Source organism: Orycteropus afer, unplaced genomic scaffold (assembly GCF_000298275.1).
Source record: "Orycteropus afer afer isolate SDZICR_OR568_19922 unplaced genomic scaffold, OryAfe1.0 scaffold00890, whole genome shotgun sequence".
NCBI lineage: Eukaryota > Metazoa > Chordata > Mammalia > Tubulidentata > Orycteropodidae > Orycteropus > Orycteropus afer.
Genome location: NW_006922477.1, coordinates 240,857 through 255,633, shown reverse-complemented (window position 1 = coordinate 255,633; position 14,777 = coordinate 240,857). Strand labels below are relative to the sequence as shown.

The 14,777-nt window shown below is 40.8% G+C and overlaps 1 protein-coding gene across 1 annotated transcript in view; it reads right to left on the bottom strand.

Annotated features, from left to right (window-relative positions):
* Nucleotides 1–14,777, bottom strand: part of NINL (ninein like) — a gene marked incomplete at its 5' end in the record, with an annotated part of 227,849 nt that overhangs the window by 14,222 nt on the left and 198,850 nt on the right. Inside the window, 1 exon segment of the mRNA XM_007958241.1 lies at nt 9,235–9,348. Coding sequence (XP_007956432.1) covers nt 9,235–9,348 — 114 coding nt within the window.

Genomic DNA, 14,777 nt, shown 5'->3' with positions numbered 1-14,777 from the left:
TATTTTTTTGGTAGCTACTGTAAATGGTATTGATTTTCTTATTTCTTTTTCAGCAATCTCTTTGCTGGTGTAGAGGAATCCAACTGATTTTGATGTTGACCTTGTATCCTGCTACTATGCTAAATCTCTCAATTAGTTCCAGTAGATTTTTGACTGAGTCTCTTAGGTTTTCTAGGTATAGCATCATATCATGAGCAAATAGGGATAGTTTGACTTCCTCCTTCCCAATTTCGATGCCTTTGATTTCCCCTTCTTGCCTTATGGACCTGGCTAGGACTTCCTTGGCATAGTGCCTAAGGCACTTGACTGCGAACCAGAAGGTTCAAACCCACCAGACACTCCTCAGAAGGAAGATGGGGCAATGTACTTCTGTAGTGATACTGCCTTGGAAACCCAAGGCAGGTTAACTATGAGTCGGGTCCTACTCGATGGCACATAACCACAACAACAACAGGACTTCCAGTACAATATGGAATAAAAGTGGTGATAGAGGGCATCCTTGTCTGGTTCCTGTTCACAAGAGGGATGGTTTTAGTCTTTCTCCATTGTGTATAATATTGGCTGTTGGTTTTGCATAGATGCCCTTTATTATGTTGAGGAATGTCCCTTCTTTTCCTATCTTGCTGAGACTTTTTATCAGGAATGGGTGTTGGATTTTATCAAATGCCTTTTCTGCATCAATTGATATGATCATGTGGTTCTTTTTCTTTATTTATGTGGTGGATGACGCTGATTATTTTTCTAATGTTGAACCATCCTTGCATACCTGATATGCATCCCACTTGGTTATAATGAATGATTTTCTTGATATGTTGTTGAAGTCTATTGGCTAGGATTTTGTTGAAGATTTTTGCATCTGTATTCATGACAGATATTATTCTGTAGTTTTCCTTTGAGTGATGTCTTCACCTGGTTTTGGTATAAAGGTTATGCTTGTTTCATAAAATGAGTTAGGGAGGGTTCCACCCTTTTCTATGTTTTGGAATACGTTAATTAGGAATGTTGTCAGTTCTTTTCTGAATGTTTGGTAGAATTCTCCGGTGAAACAGTCTGGGCCAGGACCTTTTTTTGTTAGTAATTTTTTGATGTCCTGTTCAACTTCTTCTTTTGTTATGGACCTGTTCAACTTTTCCACATCAGTCTCTGTTAGTTTAGGCAAGAAGTATGTTTCTAGAAATCTGTCCATTTCTTTCAGATTTTCAAATTTGCTGGAGTACAGTTCTTCATAGTATCCTGAGATTATCCTTTTTATTTCAGTTGGTTCTGTTGCTCTCCTCTTTGCATTGGTGGAATTACTGGTGAGGATGAGGGTGAAAGTCTTTTTATTTGTTGTGAAGGGGACTGGGAATTGGGACGAGCAGGTGCTTTCCTCTGTCATTGATTTTGTGGCATAGGAGTTAGCTATTGGGTGTGGTGTTCAGTGTAAATATTCCTGTTGCCTGAGGTAGTTTAGTGTCCTCCTTTTATTGGATGAGGCAGGGGAGAAGAAGAAAAAAAGGAAGAAGAAAAAGTAAAAAGCACAAGTCATGAGGCCCTGTTTTCCACATTTGGGTGAGACAGCTAAGTCAGTGCTGCCAGTACAAGCAGTGTGGTTTGTGTCGTCCTGTGTCACCTACTAATGATGACGTCCTATTGTCAATCAAATACCCGCAGATCAATATCAATAGAGACCCCAGTGGTAGGGGGCCACCTCTTTCTGCTTGGATACAGAAGCTCCAAAAACCCAGTACCCCTGTCCAATTTGTGTCAAAATGGTGCCATGGAAGAGTTGAACCCCAGCCCATGGCTGGGCACTCACTCCATGGCTCCACCCACTTGGGGGCTGGATTAGTCTGAGTTTATTGATATGGGCCCACTAAGCAGAGAGTCTTCATTCAACATTTCAGTTCGAGGGGTCAGAAAAGGACTTAATAGTTTATTTCACTGATGGCTAAAATGTGGACTAAGAGGTGGCCTACAGTAAATGAGGTTGAAATGCCAGAACTGTCTTGGTATTCCATAGACAGTTTCCAAAGGCTTAAAGAAATTGGAATGTAAGAGTGGACTTATCATATTAGACCCACTTACTCACCCAGGAAGTGTCCAGAAGTGTCCACACCTTTCACCACAATTGTAAAGAAAAAATTTGTGAATGGAGTCTCAGAATCCTTAAAGACTCCTGTGACTGTTCTATGTAGGTTGGATATTACAGTGCAAACTTTCCTCATTGAATTGGAAAACCTAACTATAATCTGAATGACTGGATCCCAGGTGGCAGGGACCAAGAGGTGGCACTTAATAACCAAAGATAAGGTGAGAATGATTATCAAAATGGACAGCAGAGTCAAAGCAGTAGGCACAACTGTCTGATTTGCATAGACTATGGTACTGACTACTTAGTCATGGTATCCCTAGGAGTGAAATAGAATGGGAAATCTACTAAATACTTGCTTGATATATACAAGTGGAAAAATTCTAGGTTAAGTGAACAGCAGTCTAACTTGGATCCCCGAAACAGAGTCATAGTCCCCAATCAACTCCCAGACTTGAGCAAGTTTACAGACCCACAAAACATTGCATGAAGGGAAAGATGGGTCCTCTGGAGGAAGGACCCAACACTGCCAAAATGTATACTGTTAATCTTTCTCCTAGCCTTCCTCAAGGAGATCTATGGCCTTTAATGAGGGTGGCTGTTCACTGAGGAAAAGGAAATAATCAGACTTTTTGGGGATTACTGCACACAGGCTGTGAACAGACACTAATAACAAGAGATCCAAAACATCACTGTGGCCCACCACTTAGAGGAGGGGAGGTTAGGTTATTAATGGAGTCTTTGCTCAGGTCCATCTCACTGGGTCCCCAAAACCATCCTGTAGTAACTTCCCCCATTTCAGAATGCATAATTAGAATAGACATACTCAGTAACTGGAAAAACCCCCACACTGGATCCCTAGCATGTGGAGTTAAGGGGTATTATCGTAAGAAAGGCCAAGTGGAAGCCATTACAACTATCCCTAATAGTAAACTAAAAGGAATGCATTCCTGGAGTAACTGCAGAGATTACTGTCACAACCAAGGACTTGAAGGATGTAAGGGTGGTAATTCCCACCACAACCCCATTCAATTTGCCTATGTGGCCTGTGTAGAAAAAAGATGGATCTTGGAGAATGACAGTGGTTTAACATAAATTTAACTAGATGGTGACTTTCATTGCAGCTGCTATTCCAGATGTTGTTTCATTGTTTGAGCAAATTAATACATCTCCTGGCACCTAGAATGTAGCTACTTATCTGACCAATGCCTTTTTTCAATATCTGTTTCTAAAGGCCATCAGAAGATGTTTGCTTTCAGCCAGCAAGACCAACAATATATATTCATTGTCCTAGCTCAGAGTTACAGCAATTCTCCAGCTCTATGTCATAATTTAGTTTACAGGGACCCTGACTGCCTTTTCTTTCCACTAGTTCAATACATTGATGATTTTGGGGAGCTCTGGTAGCATAGTGCCTAAGGTACTTGACTGCTAACCAGAAGGCTGGCGGTTCAAACCCACCAGCCACTCCTCGGAAGGAAGATGGGGCAATCTACTTCCGTAGTGATACTGCCTTGGGAACCCAAGGAGGGGTCACTATGAGTCGGGTCTGACTCGACGGCACATAACAACAACAACACGCTGATTTGACCTAATAAGGAAAAAGTATCAACAACTCTACAATTATTGGTAAGATATTTGTGTGCCAAAGGGTAGGAAATTAACCTGACAAAAATTTAGGAGCCTTCTACCCTCACTGAAATTTCTAGGGGGACAATAGTATGGGACATATCAAAACATTTCTTCTAAGGTGAAGAATAAGTTATTGCATGTGCCCCTTCCTACAATTAAAATGGAGACACAGTGCCTGGTGGGCCACTTCGGATTTTGGAAGCAATGTATCTCTTATTTGGATGTGCTAATCTGGTCTATTTAACAAGCGATCTGAAAAGCTGTTAGTTTTTAGTAGGGCCCAGAACAAGAGAAGGTCCTGCAACTTGGTCCAGGCAGCCATACAAGCTGCTGTCACACCTACGACTTAGGATACAGCTGACACAATAATGCTTTAAGTGTCAATGGCAGTCAGAGATACTGTTTGGAGTCTTTGGCAGACCTCTATTGGTGAATCACAGCATAGGTCCTTAGGATTTTTAAGCAAGCACTGCCAACCTCTGTAGATAACTACTCTCCTTTTGGAAAAGAGATTTTGACTTGTTACTGGGTCTCAGTAGAGACTGACTGCTTAACCACGGGGAACCAAGTTACCATGCAGCCTGAGCTACCCATCACGAACTGGATATTGTTTGACCAACAGAGTGATAAAGGTGAATACGTCAAGCAGCACTTTATCATCAAATGGAAGTGGTATATATATGAGATTGGTCTCAAGCAGGCCCTTAAGTCACAAGTAAGTTACAAGAGGTTGTGGCCCAAATGCCCATGGTCTCCACTCCTGTCTATGCCCTTATAGGGAATTCTTTACTATAAGTTGACTGAGGAAGAGAAAACTCATGCCTGGTTTACAGACAGTTGTGTGCAATATTAGGCACCACTTGAAAGTGGACAACTAAAACACTGCAGCTCCCTTCCAGTACTTTCCTGAAGGACAGAGGTGAAGGAAAATTCTCTCAATGGCCAGGACTTTGAACAGTGCACCTGGTTGTTCATTTTTCTTGGAAGATGAAATTGCCAGGTGTGACCAATTGCCAATTCATGGCCTGTGGTCGATGCTTTGGTTGGAAAGTTATGAAACATGATTAGAAAATTAGTGACAAGGAGGTATGGGGAAGAGGTATATGAACAGACCTTTCTGAATGGGGCTAGAAGGAAAGATATTTGTGTTTCATGAGAATGCTCACCAAAGTGTGACTTTAGCAGAGGAGGCAGTGAAAAATCAAGTGGATAGAATGATGCTTCCTGTGGATATTAGTCAGCCTCTTTTCCCCAGAACTCCTGTGATTGCCAAATGGGCTCATGAACAAAGGTCATGGTGGCAGGGGTGGAGATTATGCATGGGTTTGGCAACATGGACTTCTGCTCACCAAGGTCAACTTGGCTACAGAACCAGCTGAGTACCCAATTTGCCAGTAGCAGAGATCAACATAGAGTCCCCAGTATGGTTTCACTCCTAGGAATGATCAGCCGGCAACACTATGGTAAGTTGATTACACTGGACCACTTCCATCATGGAAAGGGCAGTGTTTTTTTCTTACAGGAAGGGATGCTTACTCTGGACATGGATTTATCTGACTTGCACACAATGCTTCTGCAAAAACTACTAATGGTGGACTTACAGAATGCCTTATCCACCATCATGGTAACATACACAGCATTGCTATGGATCAAGAAACTCATAGTACAGCAAACAAAGTACAGCAATGGGTCCATGCTGATGGAATTCACTGATCTTACCATGTTCCCCATCATCCTGAAGCAACTGGTTTGACAGAATGATGGAATGGCTTTTAAAAACTCAATTATGTAGACAGGCAGGAATGCATAAGTGAGGATATAGGGAAGGGGTAACCACAGGGGGGAGGTAAGAGGAGAGCTGTTACATTGTGAGGATTATAGTCAGCGTCGTGAAACAAAATATGTGTGAACTGTTGAATGTAAAATGAATCTGCTTTGTAAAATTCTACCCAAATCACAATAAAAAGTTAAAAAAAAAAAACAAAAACTCAATTATAGTACCAGCTATAAAGGAGGTGATATCTTGCAGTGCTGAGGCAATGCTCTCTAGGAGACTACCTATGGTCTAAACCAATATCCAATATATGGTGCTGTTTCTCCCATAACCAGAATTTGCATGTCCAGGAACCAAGAGGTAGAAATGAGGGTTGGAATCACTATTACCCCCTTGTGGTAGTTAAGGTTTTGTGTCATTTTGGCTGGGCCTGGTTTAGAGTGGCTGGGCAGCTGGATGCAATTATTCCCTATGGTGAGACTGGTAATCAATTCCATGGTAGAACCTACTGGAGCAACTGAGTAGCTGCTTTAGGAATGTGGGAAACTACTTTGAAGAAGGTCTTTAGCTTTAGCATGCTTGAATCCTGCATGTAGCCAAGTTGTTATTCAGCAGCCTGCCATGTTGTCTGCTAATCTTGAGACTGTTAATGGAACATGAATCAATGGCCTGCTGTGTGGTTTGGTAATATCGGGACTCTGCCTTTTTACTTGTCGACCATGGGTTTGTCATTCTCAGCAGCCAGCAGCTGCCTAAGTGAGGAAAAGCCTCCAGCTTCAGTAGGTCAGGAGCAAGAGGCAGAGTTGAAGCCCAAGATCCAGGGGCTTTCACCCAGTCCCGGGAGCCTGGCACTTTGAACTTGGACTTCTAGCCTTCAAAACTGTAAGAGAATAAACTTTTCTTTGTTAAAACCATCCCACTTGATTATCTTCTGTTAGAGCAGCGCTAGCTAACCAAAACACTCCTAGTCCCCACTTGCAAAGTTTTTGTTTCCTTTCTTAACAACCCTCTGCTCTGTTGGTCTAGAGGTCTTAGTTCCAAAGGAAGGAATGCTCCCACCAGGAGACAACACTGTTCCAATGAACCAGAAGTTAAGAATGCCACCTGGAGATTTCGGGTTGCTCTTGCCTTTTGATCAACAGGCAATGAAAGGAGTTACCATAGTGGCTGGTGTGACTGACCTTGATTATTAACTAGAAATTGGATTCTTATTATCTAATGGAGGCAGACAAAACTATGTCTGGAATACAGGAGTTCTCCTACGGTGTCTCTGAGTACTACTATGCCCTGTGATTAAAGTCAATGGAAAACTACAGCAACCCAATTCTGACATGATTACTAATGGCCCATACTCTTCAGGAATGAAGGTTTGGGTCACCCCACAAGGTAAAACACCAAGACCAGCTGACATGCTTGCTGAGTGAAAAGGGAAGATAGAATGGGTAGTTAAAGAATGTGTAGTTCTAAATACCAGCTATGACAATGTGACTAGTTGCAGAAATGAGGAATGTAATTGTTATGAGCATTTTTTCCTTGTTTTATTATATGTGTGTATGAAATTTCTTTCTTTTCTTCTCTTCCTTATCCCATTGCTTATCATAAAATACAAGATGTAAAAGGTGCTAGTACATTCAGTCATACGCATGTTCATTTTATCATGTTAGGCACAAGAATGACTTTATAATTGTCTTTTTTGGAGATTATATATGGTTTAAGGAGCTGTGCACAGGTGCCAACCTGACAAGGGATGGACAGTAATGGTTAATATTATGTGTCAGCTTGGCTAGGCTATGATTCTCAGTGGATTGGTAAGTGGTCTTCCATACATCACGTATCATTTTGTGATCTGTTGTGACCAATGAATTAGTTGAAAGGGAGAGTTGCCTTGGGGTTGTGACCTGCTTCTAGTACATAAATGGATGTTTTGGAAAAACTCACTCTCTCTCTCAACCTTGTACTCTTCTCATTGCCTGATTTCCAGTTCTTGGGACATAAACCTGCAGAAATCTTCAGCTTGCTGTCTAACCTGAAGATCCTGAATTCATTGACCCCACTACCCTGTGAGCTAGTAGAGGTCCCCAGCCTGTCACCAGACCCACTGATTTGGAACTTGCCAGCCTCCACAACTATGTGAGCAACTATCCTGAAATAAATCTCTCTTTCTATATATTTATATATGTTTCACTGGTTTTGCTTCTCCAGAGAACTCAGACTAACACAGGAATTAAGGGGTCTTCTCTGTAGGGTGGTATGTGAAGAGATCTCTAAATAGAGCAAGAGGCTACTGATGTGAACAACCCAGGTAACAGGATGAGAAAATGCAAAGGCCTTGAGGTTGGTATGTGCCTGGGGTGACTGGGTAGCAGCAGGTGGCCACTGTGGCTGGAAAGGTACAGTCATGGGGAAACACAGATAAAGACAAAGTCAGCAGAGACAGGCACTAAATCCAGCAGAACCTTGGAGGGCACCGTGACAAGGTTGGCATTTTACACTGAGGGAGATGGAAAGACACCGAAGGATCTAAACTGAGGATGGAAAGGATCTCAGTTGTGCTTTGGAAAGAGTGCTACAGCTCCTATGCTTAGCATAGATCACGGCAGGAATGTGACAGTGCAAACAGAGAAATCAGAGAGATTACAAAAGAGGAGGGGGCTTCGACCAAAATGGGAACAGTAGGGGATGTGAGTATTTGGAATCTATATCCATTTTGAAGGCCAAACTGCTAGATTAGGTGTAGACTCAGTGAGAGAAGAGAAACAGTGACTGAGCCACTTAGAAGACAATAGAAGGGAAGGAGGAGGAGGTCATGAGCACAGACAACCTTTGAAGGGCATTTATGAAAAGAGGAGCAGAATATGGGGTAGCCAGGCCAGAGAGATGGAGTTCTTCAAGGTCGGGAACAGAAGCACAGGTGTGCATATTGATGGCAGGAAGGGCTCCAAGTGAGAGGGAGATACAACGGAGTAGAGAAGGGGAAGACAGGAGAATGAGGGGGAAATTGAGGAGAAGGAGTAGGAGCAGAGCTGTTACAGGCACAGTGTCTGGTGCTCAGCAGAGGGGCATCTTTTCCAGGGGCATAGACTGCTTACCCATAGCTATAAGCAGGGAGGTATAAATGTATGAGTGCCCTTTTGTGGCTCTCCAGTGATTAAGGGATGCTACTGGTATTTAGCCCCTGGTGGACAATGGTGCCAAGTGTCCTACAAGGTACTGGACAGTTCACAAATGAGCAATGTCCTTCCCCAAATGTCAACCTGCCCTCTGCTGAGGGATACATGCTGGATCATCATTCAGTCTCTGAAGAGTGGCTTCCCCTATCAACTGACTCTCCAGTACAGGAGAGTGTACACTTGGACAGTCTTATTATCAGCTAAGTTCCATCTCAGGTCTACCTAAAACAATGCCTTGACACTCAGGAACTTCTCAGTAGCTTCCCTTAGATTATGTGAACACCTCACAAAGAATCATAAAGCAATTTTCAAAAGAAAATAAGTGTAATACACAAATAAAGTGCAGGGTATACATTTAATCAAATCAGCTTTCTATTGATTCTTTTTAATTATGAACCCTGTGAAAAAACACTTTGCATTCAAATATGAGTTTAGACAGAGCTCCAAGTTAGTAGTTCCTAATAAGCATGAGGTCCCTGAGACTGTAACAAGACTGGCTCGTCCTACACAAACTCTGTAAGAAACCCACAAGGGAGAAATGTGCAAAAAAGATATGTGTGTGGAAATAACAGGAACCCATCACTCACCTGGTCCTTCAGCTCATCTACTTTTTCTTGTAGGAGCATTTCTGTATTCTTCAATATCATTTCCACCTCCTTCACCCACTCTTCTATGGCCTTAAGCTGTTTTTCATGTTCTTCCTGCACAAAAGAAGATTAGAAATCAGTAATTTATGTTCACAAAAAAATCACTTCAAGTCACATTTAAAAGGGCATTTGGCTACAATGTACAAGTCTGAAAGCAACTAGCTGTGAGCCTCATTCTGTACATTGGATGATAAAAAGTCCTTTATCAGGAGCCAGAGGGTGTGATACTTTATGTAGAAATCAGACAGTCTGGCAGTTTCTTACAAAGTTAAATATAGGTTTACCATATGACAGTAATTGTGCTCCTGGGTATTTACCCAAAAGAGTTAAAAATGTATGTCTACTTAAAAACCTAGACATAAATGCTTATAACTTTATATATAATTTCCAGAAATTGCAAGCAACCAAGATGTTCTTCAATAGGTGAACAGATAAACAAACTGTGGTGCATCTATACAATGAGTTTATTGTTCAGCAGTAAAAATAAATGACCTATGAAACAATGAAAAGATATGGAAGAAGCTTAAATGCATATTAAGTAAAAGAAACCAGTCTGAAAAAGGTACATAATACATGATTTCAATTATAGGACAAAAGGCAAAACTGTAGTAAAAAGGTCAGTGATTGCCAGGGGTTCAGGGAGAGACAGATGGATGAACAAGCAGAGTATTTTAAGTGCAGTGAAACTGTTCTGCATGAAACTGTAATCTTGGACACACGACAAGCCTTTGTCAAAATACATAAGAAACACAAAGAGTGAACTCTAATGTGAACTATGGACTTGAGTTAATAACAAAACAAAACTTGCTGCCATTGAGCTAATTCTAACTTATGGCAGCCTCATGTGTCTACAGAGGAGAAGTACTCCATAGAGTTTTCTTGGCTGTAATCTGCTTCTATAAAGAGTACAGCCAAAGGGTTGGAAGATGGTGTTGTACAGATACTACACTCCTTCTTTCATCTGAAGCCCAGAACAAATAGGTAAAACAGATACAATAAAGATACTGGAGTTACAAGCAGCTAAGGAAAAGATACAGTATTAGATTCAGCAAAGGCAAAGAAAGAGAGCAGGCTAAATGACTGGGAAAGAAACGCAGGCCCGCCCAGCTGCTGAAGACAGAGACAAAAGACCTCAAAGAGGAGGGAAAGTAGAGAAGAAAGAGGAAGGAAAAACAACAACAAAAAAATACCATGGAACACACAGGTGCTGGGGACTCAGGATAGCCTCACCAGGAATTTTATGAGGTAAGCTAGGACTTTGAGGGGAAGCTAAGATCTTACAGGGATGTCCTGTGGCTTGGGCTGCTGCAAAGTCCACAGCACAGTGGGAAAAAGGGAGGAGAAATGCCCTCCGAGTTGGCAGAGCCCTGGAGCGGGTGCAAGGCAGTGGATTTAGGCCCATCTCCTCATAATCCTTTGTGGTGTGGATTGAATCTGTAACTGTCTTTTTGCATCTGGTTGGTCCACCCAGAGAGGGGTAAAACTCTTGCCTTTGGGACTGCTTCTGGATTTGAAACAGCTGGGCACCATCCTCAGCAGATATCCCCAAAAGGACCCAAGCTGCCCTGCCCACGCCTTACTGCTGACTGAATTTTCTCATCACAAGTGGAAAACCCCTTTGGCTTTACTATCCTGGGGTTCCCCTCTGGCTTTTTTGGGTTTTTGTTTTGTTTTCTCTTTTTGCTTTTCTCCTTGCCTCATGCAACAGGAGAAACATTAAACCTCCACTAGGCAACTATAGCTACTACAGATGGTAGACAACACCTGTTGGTCCTAACACCAAAGTGTATTCACAATGAACAGAGACCTGCACCCACATCCCCAGCAGTGATTACACCAACACAGAGAGAGCTGGAGAGAGACTCAGCACAGATGAATTAATAACATAAGAAATACACTTGCTGCACACTCCCAGACACAGCAAAACATAAAATCAGGGTAAAACAAATCAAAACATAGCTAACAATTAAAGACAACAATTTCTAAATGTCTAGGAAACAACAGATAACCAAAAACCAAAAAAAAAAAAAAAAAAAAGTCAAGACAATAGAAATAAAAGCCTAGGCTAAAGGATTATCTATCATGGAAGAAGAAAAAGCAATAGAACTATCTGAGAAGGAATTCAGAAGGTATGTATGTAAGACACTCCAAGAGCTCATGGAAACCACAAACAGAATCAACAAGCAGACATACAGTACACTGGAATAATGCAGGAAAACCAATTAAGAACAAAATAACAAGATACACAATTAGAACTCATATAAAAACGACAATTAGAAATCCAGAACATGAACACTAAAATTACAGAGCTAAACAACACAGTGAAAGGACAAAAGAATAGACTAGAACTGGCCGAAGAATGCATTTTCCAACTAGAAGACAAGTCCCTTGATGTCAGTTTGTATGAAGAGAAACCAGAACAAAGATTTAAGAGAAACGAAGAGAACCTAAGAGTTATATGGGATGACATGAAAGAAACAACATATACCACATTGGTATGAGAATAAGAGGAGGCAAGAAAAAAAAAACAAAAACCTGAGAAAACTGTGGAAAATTGTGTGCTAACAAAAAATTTCCCCACATTGTGAAGGAAGAAAAGATATCTGCCCAAGAAGCTCAACAAACCCCATTCAGGATAGATCCCAAAAGAAAGTCACCAAGACATATCATAATCAAACTCTGCAAAACCAAAGACAAAGAAAGAATCTTGTGAGCAGCCCAGAAAGAAACAAAATGTCAGCTACAATGGACAACCCATAAGACTAAGCTCTGATTTCTCAGCAGAAACTGTAAAGGCAAGAATGCAGTGAGATGGCATATAGGAAAAGAACTTCCAAACAAGAGTTATATATCCAGCCAAATTGTCCCTCAAATATGAGAGTGAAATCAAGAGAAACAGAAGTTAAAGGAATTTATGAAAACCAGATCAGCCCTACAGGAAATGATAAAAGGATTTGTTCCAATAGAAAACCCACAACAGAGAACAACAAATTAAAATCAAGATACTTTACACCACCATCTAGAAACCAAACCAGAAAAAGATTCTCAAAATAAGGTAATAAGAAATATACATAGAAAAATAAAGGAGTCAATTTGCTGATGGCACCAGCAACAAAGCACACAGAGGGAACAAAAGTTTTAATTACAAAACTTCCAAATGGAGAGTAAAATAGGACTATGTCTTTATAGAACAGACTTGTTCCAAAATTAGGGAGATGAGAATATACTTCAGGGTAACCACAAACATAATTAACAATCCATCTAAGCAAACTCAGAAAAAAGAAAAACAGAAGGACTTAGTAAGCACAAAAACAACAATAATGAATAAAAAATAATAAATAATACAATGAACTCAGCACGGAAAAATAATTGGAACAAGGAATTCACCAACAACACAACAAAAAACACAACAGAATGACAAAAATAAATTCATATCTCTCAATAATTAGACTGGATATGAATGGACTAAATGCACCAGTCAAGAGAAAGAGTGTGGAAGATTGTTCTGGTTACCTGGTGCTGCTCTGACAGGAATATACTACAAATGGGATGGCCTTAACAAACAGGAGTTTATTCTTACAATTTGGAGGCTTTAAGTCCAAGTTCAAAGTGCTAGGCTCTTGGGGCTGGGTGAAAGCCCCTCCACCTTGGGGTCCAGCTCTGTGTCCTGTTCCTGGCCCACTGGAGCCAGAGGTGTTTCTTTACTCAGACAGCTGCTGGCTGCTGAGGATGAGAAGCTCCAAAGTTGACAAATAAAAAGGCACAGTCCCGATGTTAGCAAACCACAAACTTGTTACCAAACCACATGGCAGGCCCATTCATTCAAATCCATTTTAAGTCCCACAGTCGGCAGAGCATGGCAGGCTGCTGAACAACGACAGGGCTACCTGCAGGGTCCAAGCATGCCATAGGCTTGAAACCATTCTCAAAGCTGCTTCTTATATACGGGGAACAGGCCACATACCAAAAGCAGCTACTCAGTTGCTTATGGTAGATCCCACCATGGAGTTGATTGCTAGTCTCATCATGGGGAATAACTACCACCAGCTGTCCAGCCTCTCAACCAGGCCAAGCCAAGTAGACGTACAAACATAACCACCACACAGATTGTATAAGAAAAGAAGACCCATCAATATTACACAAGAGACCCACCTTAGACACAAAGATAAAAATAAACTAAAAATTAAAGAGTGGAAAAAAATATACCAAGCTAATGGCAACAATAAAGAGCAGGAGTGACCATATTAATTTTCGATAAAATAGACTTCAAGGTGAAAAATAGCATAAGGGACAAAGGACATTAACTATATGATGCTAAAAGGATCAACTGACCAAATATTAGCTGAATTGAAAGGAAAAATACACAACTCAACAATAATAGTAGGAGACTTTAACACACCACTTTCACGAAGGGACAGAACAACTGGAAAAAAAAAAAAAAACTCAATAAAAATACAGAAGAACACAACAACGTAATCAACCAACTTGAAATCACAGACATATACAGAGCACTCCACTCAACAAAAGCACAATTCACATTCTTCTCCAATGCACATGGATAATTCTCCAGAATAGATCATATATTAGGACATAAAAAAAGCCTCAATAAACTCAAAAACACTGAAATACTTCACAAAGCATCTTCTCAGATCACAACGATATAAAATTAGACCTAGGAAGACCAAGGGAAAAAATGGAATACATGGAAACTGAATAATACACTGCTCAAAAACTACTGCATAACAGAAGAAATCAAAGGTTAAATTTAAAAATTACTGTAAACAAATGAGAATGAACATACAACTTATCAAAGCCTATGGGACACAGTGAAAACAGCACTCAGAGGTAAATTTAAAGCAATAAATGGATACATCCAAAAAGAAGAAAGAATCAACATTCTAACTCAACAACTCCAACAATTAGAAAAAGAGCAACAAAAGAAACCTACAGTACCCAAAGTAAAACCCACAGCTGTTGAGTCGGATCCGACTCATAGCGACCCTTCTTTAGGTTTCCGAGGTAGTATCACTATGGAAATAGATTGCCTAAGCTTCCTTCTGAGGAGTGGCTGGTAGGTTTGAATCGCGAGCCTTCTGGAAGGAAATAATAAAGATCAGAGGATAAATAAATGAAGAAGAAAATAAAAAATCAATAGGGAAAATCAACAAAACAAGAAGGTGGTTCTTCAGAAAGATTACACAAAATCAACGAACCACTGTCACACTGAACAAAGGAAAAAAGAGAAGATGCAAACAACACAAATGATAAATGAAAAGGATGATATCATAACAGAACTAATTGAAATAAAAAAGATAATAACAGAGTATTATGAAGAACTGGTAGCATAGTGCCTAAGGCACTTGACTGCTAACCAGAGGCTGGCGGTTCAAATCCACCAGCCACTCCTCAGAAGGAAGGTTGGGCAATCCTACTTCCGTAGTGATACTGCCTCGGAAACCCAAGGAGGGGTCGCTATGAGTCGG